This window comes from Serinus canaria, chromosome 3 (assembly GCF_022539315.1).
Source record: "Serinus canaria isolate serCan28SL12 chromosome 3, serCan2020, whole genome shotgun sequence".
Classification (NCBI taxonomy): Eukaryota; Metazoa; Chordata; class Aves; order Passeriformes; family Fringillidae; genus Serinus; species Serinus canaria.
The window spans coordinates 54,145,242-54,170,385 of record NC_066316.1 but is presented as its reverse complement, the minus strand read 5'-3'; the positions used below and the strand labels follow the sequence as shown (position 1 = coordinate 54,170,385).

General features: G+C 36.5%; 2 protein-coding genes across 8 annotated transcripts in view; one reads left to right on the top strand and one right to left on the bottom strand.

Annotated features, from left to right (window-relative positions):
• Nucleotides 1-25,144, bottom strand: part of TFB1M (transcription factor B1, mitochondrial) — a 27,695-nt gene extending 2,551 nt beyond the window's left edge. The window contains exons 1-7 of one of the 7 annotated variants that reach the window (XM_018919966.3): nucleotides 24,126-25,144; nucleotides 23,295-23,463; nucleotides 21,717-21,868; nucleotides 18,068-18,176; nucleotides 16,163-16,314; nucleotides 11,881-12,000; nucleotides 965-1,092 (exon numbers count right to left, since the gene is read on the bottom strand). In XM_018919966.3, the coding sequence (XP_018775511.1) occupies nucleotides 965-1,092; nucleotides 11,881-12,000; nucleotides 16,163-16,314; nucleotides 18,068-18,176; nucleotides 21,717-21,868; nucleotides 23,295-23,427 (794 nt within the window). In that variant the 5' untranslated portion in view covers nucleotides 23,428-23,463; nucleotides 24,126-25,144. The other 6 variants (XM_018919968.3, XM_050972856.1, XM_018919970.3 and 3 more) reach the window with 6 other exon arrangements.
• Nucleotides 2,727-11,847, top strand: CLDN20 (claudin 20). The gene has a single exon (XM_050972857.1). It carries the CDS (start codon nucleotides 7,159-7,161, stop codon nucleotides 7,816-7,818), a length of 660 nt encoding a protein of 219 aa, XP_050828814.1. The 5' UTR covers nucleotides 2,727-7,158; the 3' UTR covers nucleotides 7,819-11,847.

Below are 25,144 nucleotides of genomic sequence, written 5' to 3'. Positions count from 1 at the left end.
CAAAAACAAACGAGTCTAGAGTTTGGACACCTAATTTTCTAAACATTTTGAAATGCATACTCAAACTTTAACACAAAGAAATCTGTATTCATTTTAGATCCAATGCCTGCACCCCACATATCAATGGCATTTACGGCCTCAAGGAAAGAGAACCCAACAACCCAAAACTAGATGCAAAATTCTTTGTTCACCTTTAAAACAATGACATAGAAGGCTTGTAGTACAGTAGGGTAGTATCCACCCTAATTCTAGACTGCATCAGGGCCAAAACTATGCCCAATAACACTCAGGAAGCCCAGGCTGCAGGAGATGCCTCTAGTCATAACAGCATCTCTGTCACACGTTCTACAGTGCTGAATGCTGGGGGTTGCCCATAGTGAGTCTGACACACGGCAGAGCTGGAGTTTAAACAGGATCCTTGGCAAAAAGACTGCAGCTTCCTCAAATCAGATAACCTAATAAATTCCCTCAGTAAGATACTGGGATTTTTAAAAAGCCAGCAGGAACTCCATAAAAGGGCAAGCACAGAAACAAAAATTGACCTTTTGACATTATCCCCTAATAAATAAAATTTCCTACAGATGATGTTCTCCTCACACTGCCATCTTTGGTTCTGGATTTTGATACTTTCATTTTTTAACTCAATCATTCTGTAGTTTTAGTGGTTGGGTTGGGGTTTTTTCATTTCTGAGACAGACAATCTACTGAGAAGATGACCACTTAATCCTAGTGATTTTTAACAACTTCAACTGCACTAAAAGAAATGCCCAAGTAATTATTACATAATTACTTTAGATAATAATCTCATACTTTTGTGTCCAGAAACCATTCTGAAATAGAAAGATCTGATGAACTATGATGACAAAATTTAAAATTGGAAGAATAAAATCAATTGCATAGCTGATTTAGTAGCTGATGCGTTTACAAAAACATTACCTGGGAAGTTTTCATTAAAAATACTTACTCAATTCCACGGAAGCAGTATTTTCTTCTAAACTGAAAAACACTTTGAACCACCTTTTCTACCAGCTCAAATGGCTGCTGTATCTTTGGTTGCACCAATGGAGTGAAATGCACCACAGACACATCCACCTATATGGGAAAGAAAGATAAATTTAAGTAGACATCTTCTTCTGAGACACATTACTTCTAAGTTACCTGGCTAGACATCAGCAAACACGCACAATATAGGAAGGCATTCTTGCAGCAGGTAAGCCAGCTGTGCAGTGACTAATGGCATGATATGGAATAGAAACATTTGCCTTGGCTTTCAAGACCCTACAGAATTTTAGTCTTAGTTATCTACATATTTCCAATTAGTTCACATGCCATCAGTACTTAGTACTTTTTACCCCCATGGCACTTCGTCCATTTAGAGCAACTTTCATGTAATCTGTAAAGTAATTAGCACTTCAGATCCTTCCACAAGATAATTCTGACATAATACACAAATTAGATAATATTTGATATCCAGGCTGAAGGGCAGCTGGAGAAAATTGGTATTATAATTAGAAACCAAACCCATTCCCTATATGTTTTCTGTTGCTCCAGGGCTTTTCTAAAATGCAAGCTAAGGAATTGACTTTCAATGTACTAAGATTTCTAGTCTATTTAAAGGAATGGTAGGTAGAAATAAGTGCACTCATTTTAAGTGACCACAGAACTCTGTATTTACACTGCCTATCACAGTTCATCCAAAATTATGTTTGAACAATTCCACAAAGATAAGCTTGTACATATTCTTTTGTAGTTCGCAAATCAGACTGGTTCACAGAATAGTCACTTGCCCTGTGTCTGAGAACAAAATTAAATAATATGTACACACTTTATGTTTTTTATATGTATGTGTGTAAATATATGTAAGTCATGCAATTATAGAGACACTGTAGTATATAGAAACTTTCTGAAGTCAGACTTCTGTACTAAAAATTAGAAGCTGGAATAAAACTCCAGTTCTGCACAACAATGAATAATGCAGAACATCTTCCAAACTAGATTATTAACAACAATAAAAAGGAAAAATTTTTGTGCAGGAGCACACTGAAAATTTCTAAAATGTGTACAAGTACTGTACAAATTTTTAAGTGCCAGATTTTAAAAAAAATTCAGTCTCCTATTAAAAAGTCTGCTAAAATGATAGGCAATCACTGAATTTTTAAAAAAGATCTGACAGTCAATACTGGCACTCACAGAACATGAATTTATCATCACATGTGCTAGTTCTGACAGAAAAGAGAGACACAATCAGACCAAAGAACAGCTGTTGCTTGAACCACAGTCTCAGCATAGCAATTGTTGAGATAACCCAGAGCACAAGAGTACTTCAAAAAGAAAGTGTTCCTCCTCCTGCTTCAACCAAAACTGCTCATAGCAACCTCTGATGTGGGCATAATCTTACACAAAGGTACCATCCATCCATTTCGTTCTTTCTGTGGGAACAGCTCAGCTGTTAAGTACATCTATCCAGTACAAATGCTTCTACAACACAAATTTCAAAGGAATTGTAAAATCCAAACAACATCAGTTTTTCATGTAGACAGAACTTACAAAGCTGAGCAAAAGTACTGGCTAGAGAAAGGAAAGAAATTACCAATTAATGGTGCTGATGAAGAAAAAACCCTCAGGAAGTTGCCAGTGTTAGCACTGCTGATCCCAAGTATATACTACTGGAGTATTTTTCTTTAGTTGTTCACCTTCTCTGAAGGCTAGAGTTAAAAATACAACAGAAAAAATGCTTTAAATTACGGAAATGTGAAGCACAAGAACTTATTTAAAAATTAGGTGACAAAAAAACTTGGCATATGGAATGTGCAGTGAAACACACAAATTTTTTTCCCAAAGCAGATTTTTAATTTCTCAAGTGTTCAGAGCATCTGCCTTTACCATGGGTTGCTCCTATCAGGAAGATCACAGGGATATAGAAAAAACCTTGTGTTCACATTGAGTAGAAGAAAATCTTTTTGAACAGAGCAAATACATAGTTCACATGTCCAATCAGCTCCTTGAACAGAAATACTAAGGGCACATTCATATATTTATCTACATTTTGGCCAGGAAATTTAACAAGGTATTACCCCCACAAAATTAGGGGTAAGAAAACAACCATGTGGCATTACCTAGTCACCTCAATTCTGCAGAAATGCTTGTAAGTGAGAAATGAGGGCTCTTTGGGAGTTAGAGCCACATCTTGAACAAAAATTTCTGAAGGAAAGAAGCACATAATCCAGATACAGTGTACAGCTTCAGAGCCAAACAGCTCAATTTGCCATCTCAAGGCCAGTAGGCAATAATTTCTGCTTCTGGAACAAAACACAGCACTTCTCAGTTCCATTATAGACAATGTTTTCTTTGGACCCCAGGAAAGCTGCTTGGTTACTATAGCAACAGATACAGGGGAAAGCTTTTCATTTGTAAATGGCCACTCCTTTAAAATCATACATGCTATTTTTCCCATAGCTTTTAATATGCATCAAATAAAGAGTAGAATTATGAAAGCCAATAGAGTACATAAGAGCACTTAAAATATACATGTTGATTTGATAATTTTACTAGTAATGCTTTTCACCCAACCAAGTATTTTAGAAATATTTACAAAATAACACTCAAGTCTTACAAAATAATGAATACAAAAATCATTCAACTGATACATCCCAAATTGTCAATAGTACAGCAATTATTCACCCCTTACTGTTTTAGTATAACTGTACAATGAAGGTTTATGTTCTGGTAGGGAACACACAACAGAGTACAATTTAATTCACACAAGTCTGCTGCCTTGCTAATGAAATCAACACACTAAATCAGAATAAGCTTAAATGAGACAATTTTCACTAATTGTTGACAACAAAGGTCTCATAATGGGAAATGCATGTACCTTGCAACAGGGTTGTATTAAAAGCAAACCCACATAACCTTTCCTCAAGAGGTAATTTGCTCATAGGGAACTAAAACCGAAGGAGAATATATTACAATTTCGTTAAAACAGACTGCTTGAGATCATACTGAGATAGTTCTAAGCTAGCACTTTCATAATCTGAGTATTCACTACTGTTTTATCTGGCTACTACAAACAGATGTGAGGTCTAACACCACATATGTGCAACTTGTAGTGCAGTCTTGTTTTGATGAGAGTTTACTTTTGGCTCACTTCCAGCAGAAAACAACTACCCCTCTACACTAATAGAGTGTAAAAATTATTTCTGTGCAAGAAGAGTTCAGCAGTAACTCCATTCACACCAGGCTCACAAACAGAATCACAAGACGCCCAAAGCCGGGTACAGAACATATCTGTATATTCTGAGTATAGTGAGTATATCACCGCTGCAAATGAGCAAGACCTTTCTCCCAGCATCTTGATTTCTCACACCAACTTGTTAAGGCCACTTCTCTGATGTGCTGCATTTACCATGGAAGCCTTACCAGCAGCTTTATTCCCTTATTCTTTTATACAGCCTTATACAAAGGTAACAAGTTAGAGGATAACCTATGGAAGGCTAAAGCTATTAGGAACAGATAAGCAAAGCCCACAGTTAAATAGAAGTGTCCTGCTGTTCCAATTACAAATTAAAATAAATTGCACAGTTCTTTTCTAGGAAATTTAAACTCTTAATAAGATTATCTGTGATGAAAAAAAAAACAACAACTGACAAACAAGAAAACTCTCTGGCTTTCAGTGCAACTTAAATGATTCTTCCCCTAGTCTGTAAGGCTACAGTTTTTTGATTCTCAAGATTTTACTCCATTTAATCACTGCTCACATTTTCCACCATGGAACCTGCATATCATTCTGTATTTAGGACTAAGGGCTGCCGTCTGTTTTATTCCATAATCTCTTTGCTTTCCCTTACTGAGTGTTTTTCAAACAAAACTCATTAAACAAAGTACTCCTTTATTCTCGGGTGGATGGAACTAAGAGAGAGAACAAACAGCAGTAATGCACTTGCTGTGGAGAACAGAAAAAAAAACAACATTCCAAGAAATTTTGTTAATACATGCCAATGCAGTTTCATATGAGAAGGGATAGTTGCATTCAAGAGAAACTGCATTTACCAGGACATCTACAGTGAAGAAACTTAGACCTCACAACCAGCAGTAAGTCTTACACAAATAGAAATGAAACATAACTGTATTTTTAATTACAACTGTAGTGCTTATACTTGAATTTATCATGTTTAACTTGGTTCACCCCATTAAATGTAATGTGTGGCTACCATTTGCAGTGTTTTTTGTTTATGCTTGCGTGTTGTTATATACTGATTTTTAAAAAGGAAGCAATGAAAAAGGCTGATTCAGAGTACTAATAATCTTTTTCAGAATATGAATGAGTTTTTGAATGAGTTTTCAGCTACCCAGATCTGTCAGTTCCTTCTGTAAAAGGAAGTTAAGCCATCTTTCCCATGAGCCTGTACAGCAAATTATATGTATTTGCCAGAACATCTCTTCCCAGCCTGAACAAACTGAAGGGATTTCAAAATAGGCAGGTCTTTGAAATTAGATTTTAACAATGAGTAGCTGCTAATATTTTCACCTTAACTTTAAGCATTTTTAATATATATATGCTGGCAGAGTTAGCACTTCCTTGAACTATTACCTGAAATAAATACAATATAAAAAGATTAGAGTATAAATATATAATTATATAGAGCAAATAATAATATATATTATAATAGAGAATAACAGTATTATACTTAAAAAGGATAAATACATAAATTAGTTCAGAAATGCCACTAAAAACTGACAGAATACATATTGATCAAAACCTTTTTGTCTTATACATAATGAACTGAAACAAGAGTACAATGCTACAGATATTTTGTATTCCCCTTATTTTAATATTATGCCTTATTATTATGGCTTTTCAAAAAAGTTCTAATGCTGAAGACCAATTTTAATATCATTGTACATATTTAGATTGAAAGTCTGGATCATGCTTTCTAAGACAAAAGCCTGCCCTTTGTCTACCACTGATAAAAGACAAAACCTGCCAATTATACAGCCCCGTGCAAAAGGCAAAGCAGGGTACCACTTTCTAATCCTCCTCTCAGAGGTTTCAATCCACTGCTCTGCATCTGCAATCCCAACACTCCAGCTGAGGCGACAGCAACATTCTGTCTTCCCAGCTGCACAGTTATCATACTGCCCAAAACATTCTCATCTGTCAAATAAAACTAGACTCTTTATAAAGAATAGCAAGGAGCTTTTTAAATAATTTTCTTAAACTGCCACTTCTGGCAGTTTTGCCAAATGGCAAATTTACAAATTATTTCAGACAGGTGACTGATTCAGAAAATGGCACTTCCACAAAAAAAAAAAATTTAGTAGCAGAATAAGATCACATTCATTCTTATGACTTCCTAAATACTGCTGCTCTAAGTCAAGGAATGTAAATAAGTGAAAATAAAAACCTGGTAGGTTTAAATAAAAATGAAATAAAATATTGATTAAGAAAAGTCAGGTGACTAATTGTGAAAATGCAAAAACTAAATTCCATTTTATCTTCTTCCAAAGCCAAGTATTTTGTAACACTTATTAAAAATATGAACAGGTAATATTTAAAAAACAGAAATAAGGGGTTACCCTTAATCATAATTTAAATAACAGACAGTACAACAGCGCCCATTGTTATAAAAAAGTCAACAGACTACAGCTATCAACACACTTAAACAAGGTACATGAAGAGTACAATGTATTTTCTACCAGGGTGTTTTCCTACCACAATGATGACTTCTAATCTGCAAGTTTCTAGTGTTCCATTTACAATGTGTATTTGCCTAGTAAGCCTGCAATTTGTATGCTATTACCAAAACCAACTGCAGCAAAGTAAGTTTTGCTTGATGGCTTGCAATCATGTCTGAAAGGGCAGCAGCTCCTTTTTACAAGCAATTCTAAAGCACTGTCCATTTGCCATCATCTCTGTTCAAGTACCTTGTGTACAGCAGCTCAGCTGCTGCAGGGTCATATTGAGATATTCATTCAGATAGCTCTAATTTTAAATGCAAGCTTTTTTTGTTTGCTGATTTCTTTTCCTTTCCCCCTCGAACTTCTCCTCCCCCCCCTTTCCTCCCTGTTGCACAGACGGCCACAGCTTGGCTACGAAGCTCCCAGTTACTCATTTCCAGGAGAGAAAAGGCAGACAAAAGGTGACAGAAGATAAGCATCATGGCATCAGCAAGCCTGCAGTTCTTTGCTTTTATTCTGGCTTTGTTTGGCAGTTTTGGAGATATCGCAGCCACCTTGCTCCCAAACTGGAAGGTAAATGCAGACGTTGGCTCCAATATCATAACAGCTATAACACAGATGCAAGGACTTTGGATGGACTGCACATGGTACAGCACTGGGATGTTCAGCTGTACCCTGAAATACTCCATTCTCTCTCTCCCCGTCTACATCCAGGCTGCACGGACCACCATGGTACTGTCGTGTATCCTATCAGCCTTTGGGATCTGCATCACTACAGTCGGAATGAAATGCACAAGGCTGGGAGGGGACACGGACAGCAAAAATAACGCTTGTTTTGCTGGAGGAATCTGCTTCATTCTCGCAGGAATCTTTGGATTAGTACCAACGTGCTGGTACACGAGAGAAATTATTTTGAATTTCCTGGACCAGACCATTCCAGAGAGTAGTAAACATGAGCCGGGAGGAGCAGTTTATACTGGATTCATCTCAGCAGGGTTTCTGCTTATCGCAGGTGTAATCTTCTGCTCTTCCTGTTTTAAAAGGCAGCAAGGAGCATGGATTTACCCTCCAAAGCAGCACCATTTTCCATCCACAGAGCAGGAGAGCAATGCAGGTTACAGCCTGAAGGACTATGTATAAATAGTTATTGCTATCCATTGAAGTACTTCTATTCATTTCAAGGGGTTTTTTGTGTGTTGAGTGTAATTTGGTTATTTCAATGAATGTGTAACGTAGCACTTAATCTTTCCTGTATCTGGGTTGCATTTATGCTTATGCAAGGTATTTCATTTATAGGGGCATCCACAAAAAGGAAAGAGTAAGAGAAGTACTTGTCTGCTACAAGAGTACTTAATTTTGTTGATTTTTCAAACCCTTCTTTCTGACTTCCCAAGTTACACTTATTGAAGAACAAAGAACTATTTTAAAAACATAATTGACTGTACAATTTATGCATCGATGTCTTGTTACAGCAAAGATGATTAAAAACTAACTGCTTTCTGTTTAGTCAATCAGACTTTCAATAACATATGATATTTTATAGTGTATTTTACATTTTAATCTTAATTTTATTTATGATGCAAGGAAAAAACCCATAAACTATTTGTCCAAGAAGCCCAATTCAAAGGTTTTTAAAAACAGACTCATCTGCCTTTCACTTTCAATCCTAAATTGCCTTGGTAACTAGATTTTGTTAAAAAAATAAAAAATACAAAAAAATCAACCAACCAAAACAAATCCACAACAAAAGCTCAAGGCTCCAAACTTTAGCTGCACTGTATACTCTGCATATCAGCCTGAAGGATCAGCAGCACCATTCAGCTTCTGCCAAACCCAGCTCCTCCGGCCCCAAACTGCCACCTGCTGTGGGTTTCATTTATTATTGTTACAGGAAAGTCTGCTGGACAGTCACCAACTGCTACTAATCTATCGCTACACAGTGAATGCTAGAGATGAGGAGCAACACAACAAGAGAAATGTAATCATAACTGTGAAAACACCTGCAAACTGTAACAAACAGGGTAGAACCAAATTATCTATGTTCAAGAAACATTTGTAAACATTCTGGCTTACACTTGCTAAAGGCAGTTATTAACAGCTCAAATAACACAGTAACCACTTACTGCCTTCTACATTTATGACCTTCTGAAAGAACCTTTTAAGTAATTTTAATTATTCCTGTAGGACCTGTTCCAGGCCCACTCCCCGGTATTCTATTACTGTAAAATATACTATAAAATAGTGATAAAGAGACACCTTCTTTATTTTTTTTAACTGCCTTATTTTGAATAATTACCTTAAATCCTTTAACCTTTTCTTTCACCACACTGATTTTGTTTTGTATTGGTCATTGGCAAAGTATGTTCTACCTAAATATTTCCCTAAGTGAGAACCAAATCAAGAATGAAAACAGGTATGATACATGCCTTTAAATTTAGAAATGTGAGGCTGGATGAGTCTCTCAATAAAATCAACTGCTATTTATTCTGCATATTGATACACAACTTTCATTTCCCGCAGTACTAGTCTGAAATTTGCTAAAAGACTGGGAAGGAGCCTGAACATAAAATGTTTGGTATGTTGGAAAAAGATGTTACATTACAGCATTTGGTAAACTGGACTGTTTTATGGACTCATGTAAACAGTCTTTATTCATAGAGAGTCTTCATTTTTCACACACAGTATGGCATTACATCTTGTTTTTATTCTACTGTTACATACCTATTTTGAGTTTCCTATGTTTTAATCAAGGAGCTTGATTTGTCCTATTTCTAATGCAACTATCAGCAGTTATCAGGTATTGCAGAGATTTCATTATAACCAAAAAGCCAATTTCTTTTTTTCCTAGACACAATGTTGTGCAGCACCATTCCATTAACCAAGAATCTTTTATGTCTCAACACTCACAGAAATGTTGAAATAATATTCATGCACTGAGCAAATGAAGTAAACAACTTCTCACAAACAAGCATCTCCACCTTCTGAAAGGGGTTTGACATGACACTAAGCCTTGATCACTACCATGTAAGTGAGTTAAATCTGTTAAATCTATTACAAAAAATTATAATCAAGAGGCATTTTTACAGGAGGGTGTAAGAAAAAGGTAATAATGGCATACCACGAGCACAACAAAAAATTCATTGGTACACATAATGCAAATTTTTCTTTCTGAAACTTTAGATAAAGTAGCTGTACTTCATATAGCTATGAACCAAAATCAAGGATGGAGCCATTTCATTCACACTACACTGCAAGGGATTTCCAATAAAACAGATTCTATGAGAAAAGATAAAACCATGTCACTCAACAGCTTAAAGAACAAGGACAAAACACAGGATCAGTCTACAATATGTGTGTAAAGGAAACAAAATAATAGTGAAAACAGGTGCTAGTTCTGTCTGAAAGAATTCTACTTTCTGCTTTTGCAATATAAGCAATACTTGTTTTAACTCAAAAAATATATTAAATAAAAATATGCCTGCCTTTAGTTGTACTGCTTTTTTTATTCAACAGAGCACCAGCTCCCTCTAAGATGTGTTTATATGAAGGTATTTGTCATAACTCTGTGTGTTACCTCTCTTGGTCAACTACAGCCTTTTCAGTACAGGAAAATGGAAACATCAGTTAGAGCTTCCCAATTCTGGGACACAGTCTGCACAAGACTTTTAACTACATTAGCATTATTACTACTCAAGTTGTACCCACCACTGAAAAATACCCACCATAAAACTGGAATTTTAGCCTTACTTAAAACTATTTCATGTATTTGACAGTGGGAGGGCATCCTGAAATTATTTTCCATTCAGACAGGGAACAGGGGAAAAAAAAACCTAAGCCAAAACTGCAAAGCAAAAAATAAGATTTCTTAAACACGGTCATTTTCTTTCACACCAGATTTCCGTAATTTAACATGTTTGAATAGTTACTTGCTCAAAAAATACTAACAGAATTTTAGGAATTTTAACAGAACTATACCCAGATAGAGGTCTTAAAATTCATTGTGATAAACGAGAAAATTACCTTCCAAAGGTTCTCAAGAGATATGCCAGAAAAGTAAAAAGGATCAAGAGAGGGACACTGATAAAGGGGAAGGGAGATGTATTGAAGAGCTGAACCAACCTATTTAAGAGGAACTTTCAGAAGCTGCAAGTTCATTTCTGAAACAGAACAGCAGTTTGATAGGACAAGAATTAATGGTTTTAAACTCCCAGAGGGTTGATTTAAATTAGACGTAAGGAAGAAACTTTTTACAATGAGGCTGGTAAAACACAGACATGTTGTCCAGAGAGATGGTGGATGCCCCATCCCTGGAAACATTCAAGATCACATTGGACAGAGCTCCAAGCAATGTCATGTAGTTGAAGATGTTCCTGCTCATTGCATGGGAATGGTACTAAATGACCTTCCTTCCAACCCAAATACTTCTATAAGCCTATGATTTCCACATGAAATCACTTAAAGTCAGGCACAAATTTTTACAAAAAAATCTAAACCAAAACAAAACTAGCCTCTTGTCTAAAATACTGAATTATTTCTTAATTTTTGATTCCTGTACTCATAATGGCTATTAATAAAAAACAGTGGCAGTAGATAAGAGGACAACAAAGTGATTGTTCTTTACTCACATAGGAACACATAAGAGGGAGAAAAGATTGCTACTTTTTTAAACAATCAGTGGGATACAGCTGACAAAGTACTGTAGCAAATAGGAGGGAGTAAAATATGCTAAAGCTGACTGGGGTGAAACATCAAGATTATAGACATGGTAAAATTAGAGATGTTTGACAAAGGTGACAAATGAAAAGCTTTTCTTATCACAGTTTTTCAAAGACCCATCAAATTCTAAAGGCAAATTCCCAAACTGTTTATAAATGCATGCAAAAAATACTCCAATCCTAGCAGACTATCCTGACATTAAATCCTAATCTCCCTCTCCTGAACACCCAAAGAAGTATGCTGACCTTGCAGATAGGTTTGAAGGTCAAAGCCAAGTTCTGAGGAACAAAAAAAACCAAACCAAAACAAAACAAAAAAGCACTTTGTCAGAATAAGCATGCCTCCTTTACATGAATTTCACATCACTCCACTTCGTAATATGGAAATGTTCAAATAGAGCAGCCAGCAATGTTCCTTAGTGAAAATAAGATACATTGCTTGACTGACATATTAACAAAAACCACAAATAAATATAGGAAAACCTACCTCTGGCTTTGGAACAAAAGCTTGACCTGGAATTATGAAACAGTTTTCCACAGTGCAGAGATGCTGAGCCATGATGGACAGCCTGCTGCGTTGGTTACTTCCTGGGTTAGCTGTGAGTCTCTGGGGGAAAATCAAAACATGTACATCAGTGCTACTGAACTGACCAAGTGACCAGTTGTATTAAACCCTGATTTTCAGTATAATCAAATTAAAGAAAAAGACACCAGTTAATCATTAAAAACTTGTATCGAATTGTATGCCCAGTTAATCTAAAATTTTCTTCTCCAATATAGCAGCATTTCACCAAGATACCACACTGATTTAAAATCTGCAGTCCTGCACGTGAAAAGGAACTCCTAGAAATTCTGCAGATCTAAATGAATGTCAAAAGAATTTTGTATGGATACAAGAGAAAACTAAAACTATTTTGACTGCAGGATTCAAAACAAACCTAACACCAGCTGACAGCACTCTCACAATCCTTTCCTTCCACTATTTCTGTATAAAATATTACTACTTTTTTTCTTCTTCAAGATGAAACAAAGCTCCATAAACTCAAGATCAGCTAGAAACCAAAAGTTCTTTGTAATTAACTGGTCTACTCTTACAATATTTGCCAGGAAGCTGGGTCTAATTTACATAAATTTAGAATGCCTAACAGTGAGAGCATTTAATACTTAAAACTCAATTTAAGTATCCTTTGATTTTCCCATGATTTTTTTTACAAAATAGTAGCCTGGATAGAGGTTTCCTATGCTTTTGTGACCTGGCAAGAAACACATTTTACTGTGTTTTGCTTGCACAAACATAATTGAAACTTATAAAGCATCTTGTAAAACACATCTCAAATTACAGAAGTCATTTCACTAACACATGCAAAAACAGACTCATGATGATTCATGTTCTTATTTACCACCTCAATAAAAAAATAAAAACTGAACCCCAATATGCATATCTGGTAATATTTGTACAGCATGTAGCTCCATATGAAAAGCCTACTCATAAAATGCTGCCATGCTGATTAAATTTATGCCTGAAAACTAAAAGTTAAACCAGTTGCTGAAGTTTCATATTTTTTCAAACAACTCTTCCTAAAGGCAGTTCAGCATGGAGCAAATAAATACTTTTCAATGACTTTTTGGAAAGAATGGTCAGAGATTCTTTTTGCCTATGCCAGCATTTAAAGCCACCTTCATTGTTGTATCAGAGGAAATTATTATTCTCTAAAAAAAACCCAGACTGCAAAGTCTAACAATGCAATCTGACACGCACTTCCTTAACCTCTGCAGTGGAAATGAAACTGACCTAATGGCAACACTTGTAGCAATACTTCCAGTGCCAATTCAAACAAACCTATCTTTACTTCTCCCAGAAACCAACTAGCAAGTCTCAGGCAGTAAGCTCCTGCTTCTCAATTACAGAAGGGATAACTTAACATCTGGATAGTAACATCTTAAACCACTTCAACCACAGCAGCAGGAACATACTTGTGTACAGCACCCATGCACAGATCAGCCAGACAAACCCCCAGCCACGGGCAGGGACACGCACAACTAGGTCAGCTTGCTCAAAGACCTGCCCTGCCTGACTTTGAAGGTTTCCAGGGATCAGGCATCCACCCCATCTCTTGGCAGCCTGCTGTAGTGTTTCACTACCTTCACTGTAAAAAATTACTTCCTTATGTATAAACCTGCCTTCTTTTGTTTTAAAACCATTACTCCTTGTTCTATAGCAACAGGCCCTGTTAGAGGATCAATTTTAGAGTAGGTGGGCTGGAAGAACCTGGCCTAGGATAATGAAGCACTGAAGAATTTGGGATAAAGCATAAGTTCTTAACCACAAAGTGAATAGCAATTTTACAAATTTAAACTACAAAGTAAAAAAATTATCTTCTTGACACTCAAAAATGTTATTTTTACAGATGTGGGTATTTGGCCTAATCCTCCTTAACAGGCCTCAGATTCAGCATATAAAATAACTGCTGGTTCTCATCAGCTTTAATCAATTTATTTATATCATATCAGAACACGGTGGGCTGCAGTAGTAGGTGTCTAGTGACATAACTCACACATTGCTGTGCTACAAGGAAACAGAAAAGCAGGAAAATAAAACCAGCAAGAAAGGCAAAGATATTTACTTCTTTGTTATACTGGCAAAACAAAGTTTGCCCATAAATAAAAGACTACATTGCTTCACTTTCTAACAGTTAACATCAAGTTATCCTAACTAATTTTAAAGCACATCACTTCATTCCATGATGCACCTTATCCTTTCACTGAGCTTATGACATATACACAGACTTTCTTTGATATTTATGCTCTTAGCTTAGAAATATCCAGGAAGGACACCAAATTCCCCTATCAAGACTATAAATCCAGAGATATGCAAGATATCAGCAGCAATTCTCTATTATCAACATTACACTGTTCTCTCTTTCCTTATAACTGACTGCCTGTACACAATTTACAGTGGTTACCTAAAGCAACTCCAGAGGGTCAGGAGAAAAGACACAGAGCAATTGTTCTTTCTCCTAATCATAAAATAAAATAATATCTTTAAAACAATTTCTTTTCAAACCCATAATGGAAATGCAAACCAAAAACCATTAACAATTTCGTCTTTGAGGAAGACCTGCGTTGAACAAGAATCAAGAGATCTCAGAATGTAAACTCAACAATTAACACTGTTTCACTGCATGACCTTGAATAACATACTCCATTTCCTAGTGTTTCTAACTCCTCAGTGTTTTAAGTACAAGAGCTTAAGTGTACATGGTATTTTGCACCTAATTGAGCTATACTGGGTGCAAAAGAACTGTAATCTGCATGTCACCATTGACATATGCAGCTGGGTACAGCAATGTAAAGGATAGAGTGCTCTCACAGTGTTAGGTTAATTTTTGCTGTCACAAAACTATACATCCTACCTATCATCACTCTGCATTTTAAATCACAGTCCATTCGCCTTATTTTGTAACAAGGCCTAATCTCACCTGACATGAAGTCCTAGGAAACAGACCTGGATTCTGTAATGCCTGAAACCAAATGAGCCCAGAACTGAATTAAGAAATCTGGTTTATTTCATACCAAATGTTTGTCCCTAGTGTTCTTTAGAGCCACCTACTGGAAATACTTCTTCAATCTTGATTGCGAGGCTAGGGCAATGATGGCACAGTATGGTTTTCTTTGACCCAAAAAATGACAGCAGACATTCCACTTGCATATATAATTGTTACTAATTTTCACAGAGGAAAAAAAAACAGCAAAATTTTCCTATTTGAATTTTTACTCTGAAGGATTAAAATTAAAAGAACATATCCACAGAGGCTGCGCAGACAAAACACAGCAGTAACAAGATGGAAATTCAGTTTTCAGGCTGATGTGCAACTCCTTTTTTTTACTCTAAATGCAAGTGAGATGCTTGTTAAAAGCCAGGCTGCTTCCATAACTGCAAAACAAAAAAGATTTCCATTCTCCATGTATTATATGTTTCATGCAATGTCAATAGAAATAAACTGTTAAGTCAGAAAGCACTGTGGAGTAAGTCAACCTAACATCAACTGATCTGACATTAACACTACTACACTGCAGATCAGTCTGGCCTTCCTTGAGAAACTAACAACTACCACAAAGCAAAATATCAATTTCCTCTTGGACTTGGGGTGACAGAAGTCAATTAAGGCCTTTTTACACACACAAGAATGGTAGAATACATTAATAATTCTGATATCAAGTCTCATTCAAGAAAGCCAGTGCCAATCTCCATGGTCTTGACAAACACCCCCTGCGTTTTAAGCGCTTAAGCACAAGTGGAAATAATGCTAACCTTCAATTTTTGCTTATTTTAAGGAAGGTGTTTCTTAAAAATTATCTTAATAAAAAGGACAAAGAAAAATATAAGTGTATTTCTTGAGATGAATAAAAGGTAAGGAAAAACAGATTGATGACACGCTGCACAAATGACTGTGAGAGAATAAACACATTTGAAAACAGAAAAGTGCTGTGCAATCTATTAATGTTAAAGAAATCAGACTACAAAAAAGAACAGAAAGAGTACCTTAATGAAATATAATCCTGCACAAGACATTAAAAAAAATTACACTCTTGTGAAAGGATCAGAGTAGATAATTAACACATCAAAATTCATAATTTATAACCACATAAACTGAAAACTGAACAAACCTTTTCCTCTCTTTTCAAAGTCAACTAAGACAGGTTTTGTAGTTTTAAACAAAAGATTGCATATTAAAAATATGTAAAATTGAAAAACTGCCAAAATTTACCTCCCCAACTTCCTTTTGAAAAGTCAGCGTCATCTGTGTCCTGCCATAAATAAAAGGTCCATCCCTTTTTGAAACATTCTCAAGCCACTTGATGATGAGAGGAGTTGAAACACTGAAGGGCAGATTGCCAATGATATGTATATCTGGTGGCTCTGTTGACATTTGACAGAAGAAAAATAGCTGTGAAAAAGTTTTGGGTAAGATTTTGCCCAGAAATAAAACCCAAGAAAGATATATGCCTATCAACCTAGACTTAAAATATGGAAACAATTTTTTATCATGCCACACCAAAATGATGCCTGTCCATTTATACTCATCTTACAATGACAAAACTATGTTACTCTTCTCAGTATTTACTTGGAAAAAAGTGATTAGATCTGGTTCTCATTTACATTTGAATAAATCAGTAGCTTTCAGATGATTTTCAGCTGATGAGTAAATTTCAGCTAAGCTACTCTAGAACAGCAGAACCACAAGAGGGTTCCTGTGATTTCAAACTATGACTATTAGGAACAGAGTATATAGCCATACTCATAATTCTGCCCAACACATCCTCCCAGAGGCATTTTACTGAGTCCAACAATCCTCAAAACTACCACCTAACTCACGCTGGACAAGAGCTCTCCTTCTATATAGAGCCCTCTGAAATCAAAAGGTATTAAAGTACAAGACTTAGCAATAAGAAGTGGAACCTGTTTTTCAGTTATGCATCATATCAGTATCTGTGTGTGTTGTACAACACAACACAGGGATTTCAGCAGCAGGGATGCTTATGTCTAAGCAGAAGTGCAACAGAAGTGGGCAAAACCCAAAAGCCCGTGTGCTGTTTCTTAGATATGACAATGTTTAATAACATGAATAAGAGATGACAATATCAAATTCAAGCTGTTTTTCTGGAACACTTATTAGCACTTTTTAGGCTGTAATATTTCTAGTCTATCTGCGGTATTACACATTTGTCAGAAATGGTGGTTTTTGAAACCCACCAGCTTTTGAGATTTTCCTATGGCAATAATACAGAAGAAATGTATCTTGCCTCTAATCAGTCAGCTCAAAACCTAATAACAACTCTATGTTCAAGAAAGGTAAATTTTTAAAACTACACTACACTGTCATGTGTCCATTTTATTATAGTTTGTTCGGTGAAGCACTTACCTTTTGCAATGAGGCAAATACAACATACAATTTTTCTAGGTGAACATGATGTGCCATGTCTTTTATGTCCTAAGTCAGAAAGCACTATACTGTTCTTCAGGCATTGCAAAGAGTGACTTTACCTTATCTCAATAAATTTGGAAAAGGGGACTGGAAGGTTATATCTGATTTATCTAATAGTATTACATGTTTTGAAATTGAACTGAAATAGTGCCCTATTGCAACCTCAGGTTTAAAATTAAAAAAAGGCAAAAAACCCACAATCCTGATGAGATGCTACTTTTGATAAAGATAACCAGCTGAAACCAAAGCAATGAGAAAACAAAATTTTTGAAGGCAAGTTTTACAAGAGTTTCAGAGCAAGTTACAGAAATTTCTTCAGTGGAACAGCAGCAGTGGTGATTTCTGACTTCTTCAAAAAGAGGAAGAAGCCAGGAAGTGTACCATTTGATCTCCTTTTATGCTTTCCAGAAGTCATTCCTGTACAGTCAAGACACTCTAAGGTTAATAACTGCAAAGCTTCTCAGTTTAAACCAAGATCAATGTCACACAAATCCCACTGTTTTGTATTAGAAAAGGAAGAAAATTCTCTGTTTTCTCTAGGGAAAAAAAAACCAAACAGTTGTCTCTTTATCTTCAACATGTACCAGGAGAGAGTAACACCAGCACTGAGTGAACTTCAATTTTATCACCCTTTAAGACTAACTCAGAAGCCGTAAAAAATGAAGTAAACCAAATCCAAATACTAACCATCCTCCCAGCTCTTTTTTAAGTGCTTTGGAAATGCCTTCTCCATCTTATAAGTCAGGATATCTCCATGAACAATGCGCACTCTTCCTGGAGCTGCTTCAGACAGTATCTGTTTGTAAACAAGCAAGCAGTGAGGGTTAACCAAACTGATTTCCAGTTTCAGCCACTGCAGGAATCAAACTATTGCTGTATACTTTTCTTCAATATACAACAAAGCACAGTAGGAGGTAAAACTGAGAACACTATTAGTAAGCATTTACTTTCAAAAAGCAAACACTAGATATGGATTAATGTGTGATTCTGTAAACACTTAACTATTCACAGATGTAGAATTCTTGATAGAGAATTCAAACTTGAAAAGACTGCTAAGAGTCTCTTCAACAACAACAATTAACAAGTCCCAGGTCACTAGCAGGACCTCACCTGATTTAAGTAAGAATGTAAGCAAGAGGTTTTGAAAGGTTTTTAGCTCAATTACCTATGAAAACAAGGGCTCATGTTGTTTATTCTGTTTCCCCCTAGCTTTAGGGCCTATTATGCAATTTCAGCCATATGTTATACAAGGCTGCAGAAATACTAATTTTTTCTTTTACATGAAAAATGTGGAAGAGATTCTCTTAATACTCCCTGTAGTAGTCATCATTTGTACCATTAAAAAACAAGGAATCAACTTAAAAGATGGAATGAGTACCTAGCAGGAGGGAAGATCTCAATAATTTCTATCTTCCTGAACATTACAAAATCATCCCCACTGTCAGCTTCTACAGCCCAGTTGTACAACTTATCTAGTATTTAATAAAGGCTGATATGCAAACTCAGCACTGGCTGTAGTTCAACAACCAATTCTTTCATTTCTGCTTTCAGTTCCCATAATCAAAATTAGTTAAGCTTTTCTAATGTTGCACTAATCTTTTCTCTTACACTGTGAAACTATGCACAAACAGCACAATTCAAAAGCAGTGGAGACTTTTTCAAAGATGACATTTGGAAATATCTATTGATCCTACAAGACAATAATGAGAAATGGCTTAAAGAACAACTTTGCTTTTGCACAGAAATCCAAATTCATAAATAGTTAAGAGTCAGTGGCCTAACTGCCAAAATAATCTGCTCATCATTGTTAGTCCCATTTTCAATCTGAATGATGTTTATATGCACAGGGGCACAAAGAGCTTTCACAATTTTCTAAGCCAAAGGAAAATACTGCTTTCTCCTGTTCACATAATGATGTCATGAATTTTTTTTGAGTAAAAGTTTAGGGTTTTTAATTATCAAAATGCTAAGTTTTATGTAAGCTATAAAAGCTTAACAAAAAAAAAAAAACCAAAAAAAAAATCCACAACAAGTGTTCCTACATGTTTTAAGTGCAATTATTTCCAAACAGAAAAAATAAAACTAATCTCAACTCCAAACCACTTAATGGACTTCTCAGCATTACACTAGCAATTATATGACATACAAATTCACTAATCTGCCATGGTTTGTCAAACCTTTCTTTGAAGCTGTTATAAATGCTCTAGCAGGATTATGCTGAAAGATAATGTAAAATTAATAAAGTTAGAAAATAGTGTCATTTGCTAATAACAGTTTTCTTATCAAAATTGAGTTTAGAGGCTGTTGAGTAACACACTTTACATAACTGAGAATTGCATTTAATTTGTGACCAGAAAATCATTGTCTTATATTTCTAATTTGAAATAAAGACTTGGAAACCCAGTGAAGCTTTTTTTATTTGAAGGGAAAATGTGTGCAGCTAACACAGATCTAGGAGCTGCTGTGCATCAAGGACACCAGCCAAGAGTGTTCCATCATACAGATACTCTCATTCTTCACACACAAAAGGGCACAAAGGAAGCATAAGGGGCATAGTTCAAAACATGAAATGGTGTTCTTGGAATATTTTAATATTTGATATACTCTCTTGCTCCCTTCCTCTCTTTATCAATCTTTCCAGCCTAAAAACTATTAGGGCATATGGCATAGAGAGGTTGGGATTCTTTAAGACTGAGACAGAACTGACGCTAAGCTGGTGTAAACTTTACCTCAGTACACATATGTTCTTCACTGTATTTCAGTTCTGCAGTAAAGAAAATTCCCATTTCAGTTTTGTGAGAGACCACAGCTTGAAAAACAGTTAATGAAAAATGGTGTATGCTTTACATCAGCGATTTTAAAAGTATCCAAGAGATATTTTAAAGTAATAGTCCCTAGTTGTTATTTTCATCTCTGACATTTCCCCTTATTCAAATCTCAACCATTTTATGAGCATGAGTTTTGATCGTTTTCTTGGGAAACTAGAAAAATTATTACAACCTATGTTATTAGAAAAGAAAGATTCACTGTTATGTATCTTATTTGTATGGAAAAAAAGCAATACCAAATTGAACACTAATGGCTGCAACACATTTCTTGCTCACTCATATCTACTGTTACTGAGTAATACCACCTCTATGTTCAATAATCTTATTCAGACATTCACTTCTACTCTGAGGAGACTGGCAATTAAAAATAATGACTATCACTCAAACAGTAAAGATAATTACATACCAAAAGCTCATTTTAGATGCCGAGAAGTATACTTTTATTCAGCTAAAACTGTTGCAGAGGACACATTTTGGAAGATCAGAAAAATCCAAGTACTTAAAAAGCTCTCTTAACTAAAACAAGTGTCATTTAACCTCAAATTCTCTCCAATCCCAAACCAGTTCTCAAAATCTAAAACAAAAATACTGATTGCCCCCACTCAAGTAAAAGCATGGTTTTACATTTCATGGGATGAATATGGCATATTATATGTTATTAATGGCTAACCCCACAAAGACTGAATTACATGAACATTCAAGTTTCAGGGTATAAGCAGTTTCATTCATACCTTACATTATTTTTATCATATAAAGAGACAGTAGCTCAAGTGAACTACTTATTTATTTTCACTGCTGATTGACTGAAAAAGACACAGTGCAATTTAAGGAAAGTCCTTTGAATTGCTTTGAGATTTTAGAGACATAAGAAAACAGCCAAATTTGAAGATTTTTGGATTCTATTTGCTTGCTGGATTTATACAGCCAAATTCCATCAACATCCAGCAACATAAGTAGATAGCGTTTGAAAGGGTACAATGACTCGTGAACTTATACCAACTTTAAAAGAAAGGAAGAAAAGCTTAAGAGTGTTTTTTTAAATGTAAAATGGATACTTGTTTTATTCTTCTCTACCTGGATGTTAACCCACATTGACTGTATTAACTGGAGACATGGCTTCTCATTTTTATAAAGCATAATTATTAGGATTAAAATGAAATATAAGACCACACATAAGGACATTACATTCTGCCTTCAAATTATGATATCACCAGCATGATGAAATGCACCTGAAATGTCTCAGCCTGAAAAAAAAAACCACAAAAGCAACAAGCCTTGGAAGTAACTCAGTTGCAGGATAAGGTCCTAAAGGGCCTATGAGAAAGCAGGAACAATGAATTGCCACACTGTGTATCTTCAAGCAAATTAAAGCTCTTGTTTATGCCATAGAACCAAACCTATTTTCAGTGCTGAGATCCCAACAAGACACCCGGAATCTCTCTAAGTTCTCAGAATGTTCTAATTCAATGCTGCGGTTATACGTACACCAATTATTCTCCAGTTGGTACCTGCAATCCTGGAATAAATCGAGCATCTTTTTCAATTAAAAGCAGTTGTTCAACACCAGCACTGAGAATGGACCTGGTAATTCCTCCTGGCCCAGGGCCCACCTCGCAAACATGGGCATTCTTCAGCTCACCAGCCTGTTTCACTATCTTGTCTGCAAGACACAAAGAACATACAAAGCCTTTATTTTCCAGGAGATCCAGCTCACCAAGATAACCTCATTGTTTACTGTTACAAGCACAAGCATGCTTATCTCAGAACAGACATAAACAGTGACACATCCCAGTTAAATCATCACGCACCCGCCAGACTGCACAGAATTCAGATTTGTTCCATACTACAAGATATACTGACCTATTAAAAAAAGAGCTATTTTTAGTTTTATTTCTTTAGTATTTATTGTGCTCTTTACAGAATCAAATAAAAAAGAGAATATCACTCATCTGTACACTAGCATTACTATTGTGCTGCAAGCAAGCACTTGTGTCCAACATCTTAAAGTCTCACTACTTGTCCTTATAAAGGTATTCCACTACAGCACTTCTGTTTCAAGGCAATTCAAGAAGTAAGAAAGATACAGTACAGCTCTTTGAAGATTACATTATGTACAGATCAATTTTATGAGGCAGAAACTGGACTAAATGAAGAGCTGGAACACAGGCAACTGGCAGCTATAGAAAACAGGGCAGTTGAAAGGTGAGGAAGGAATACCCATATGTAAGTGAAATGACAGATTAGGAAGTATTAGAGACACTAAAGAAGACAGATCAAGGACTAGAAAATTTAGTTAATGAAATGAAGGGATCCTTGGGAAGCATGGAAAGAAGATATTGACAGAAATTATGCTGCTCACTCCATGATCTCTTATGTTTGCAATAAAAAATATCCAAAGACCTGTCTGCTTGTAAAGTTTCACTAATAGCATGCAGACATTTTTATTCCGGGGTAGGTGTCTGGTTGCTCAGGAAGTGGAACTGAGTTTCATGTTCTGAATTTTTACCAGTCTGAATCATCAAACAAAATCAAATCATTAGCTACATGAAACTGCACTGCATTTCTAAGTGCAAAATCTAGCCACCACTGTGCCACTGAAGACACCCACCCCTGACTGACAGAACAGTGCCAGCTTTGTTAGCCACTGCTGACAAAAAGCTGGAAAAAAATGAATTGCTCACAACAATGCAACTGGTTCAAAAAAGCTACACATCTGATAAACTGAGTCAAATGACTCTCCTATCTACAGCACATAGCAAATTCTAAACTGCCCGATGTGTCTCATACTTTCTATGATACAGAATAATCCGAAAAAAATTATCATTTTTAAGTCAAACTTAATAGTACCCAAATGATACAAGTACTACTTTAGTTTTGATTTTTTTGTATTTCAGTCAATAACCCATATTTAATTCAGGAATATAATTTTAGAAGAGGTCTTTCTTATAAAGGTTTACTATTGAGCTGCCATTACTCTGACAAATGCTATTATGCAAACATCATCTCCTTAGCTATACTCTGCATTCTGACAAAAACTGTGATACATATTCAATGTTAGCTAAAAATATTAGAAAAAAATATTTAACCTGTCAATCGCAAATCCAGTAGAAAGTTCTGGGAAAGCTGTTTCAGTGCTTTAAGGCGAAAGAGTTTAATAATCTCTCCAATAGTTGGCAGGGGAGGCAGACGGAAAGCTGCCACCTTTCCTGGAGCAGCCATAAGACAAAACTCTCATTCCTTCCTCCTGGGGAGACACTGAAAAGATTATTCTATTACAGACAACGAATTAAAATTAATATTAACAACAGTACTAAGCTTCCAAACCAAGGCGTGATTTACAAACCACTACAGGAGGACTAAACTCCAAACATCACTACTTTTGACTTCTGGATGCAGTTTTTATGCTAGGAACGAATTCGGGGTATTTGGGCAAGTCCCAATTCGCAGATCTGCCAAAGCCTCGGGTAAAACCAAGCCCTCTCACAAGTACTCGATGTCAATCTTTCATTACTTTAGAGAAGCGTCAGTAAGCAGAACGAGCTCACGGCCCCATGTAAAGATACAACGTGTTTAATTCACGTGTCCCTAAGGAAGGCCGGAACAGCTCCGCCCGCCTTCTGCGCGTGCTCCTGGCGGCACCGCCCGACTGCGCAGGCGCACACGCCGTCAGCGCGGCGGGGGAGGGCCCAGCGCAGGGCCGGGGCCGCGCGTGCTGCCGCCGCACGCACCGGGTGGGCCAGACCGGGAGCGCCCCGCCACCGCCTCACCGGGCTTTCTCTCTCCGCCGCTCTCGCAGCGGAAAGGGACGCTCGGAGCGTTGTCCCGGCACCGGCCCGGCTCCTCACAGGGCGCAGCGGAAGCCAACCCGGAAGAGAAAGGGGCGCTGCCCTGCGCATGCGGCTGTCCCAGCGCCTTACCTGGCTGTGCGCGGGCGAGGCGGGACCGTGCGCTGTGCGCGCATGCGCGGTGGGAGCTGAGGGAGGGCCTCGGTGTTGTGTGGGAGTAGGAAATTGGCAATAAGGAAGAGAATTTAATAATAGTGTTCGTATGCGTAATTACATTACGTAAGTGCGTGTGCTTACATATATTTGCAGGTGTATTTATATCTAGGGATTCTTCAGGCATTTTCTTCTTTTGTTTGTCCTGGGATGCCCTGATCCCACCAAAAGCCATTTTGGCAGAGTATTTCTACAATATCTTCTGTCACAGTGGATTAGGAAGTTCTCTACACAGCACTTTTAAATAAGTATTTAATTTTAAGGTTCTTTTTCAATTTTGCCTGTAATGTTCCGTGTTACTGTGACTCCAGCAATGTTAAAAAGATATTTCCTGGAAGCAAGACTGTTACTAAAAAGGCAGAGGGAATAAGGGATATTACTAGGTAGATGCAAAGAAATAAGGACGTTAAAGGATTTGCAAAACAAAATTTCTCAGGAGAAATAATGGGAGTAATTCTAAATAGTTTTCTACATTAGGCATAGCCTCTACCACCAATAGCCTACTTCAGTGAAGTAATAACAGCAGATGCTGTAGTGCATATTAGTGTTGCTGTGTGAAGAAGTAAATGGAAGGAGGCTGAGACGCACTATTTGCATCAATAACTCTTTACAGCTGTGGGTTCAGTTTTGAGATCAATAAAGTTTATTACATTTGAAACCTATGTGTGTGAGATAAGCCATGTGTGTATGCAGAACTGGGAAAAGGTGGTGTCAATAGGAGAGAGAATATAACAGAAGGAACCATATTTGCAGAGAAGTGAAAATGGATCTAATTACTCAGTCATTAAAAATATAGGGAACGTTGCAACTGGTGTCAGTAAGAAGAGGACCTGGCCTAGGGTTTATTTGCATACAGTGGAACATTGGCATAAACTCTCATGGTCTAAGACTAGTCTTATCTGAAACACTGAAGTTTTGAGTCTGTGAGGTATAAAGTA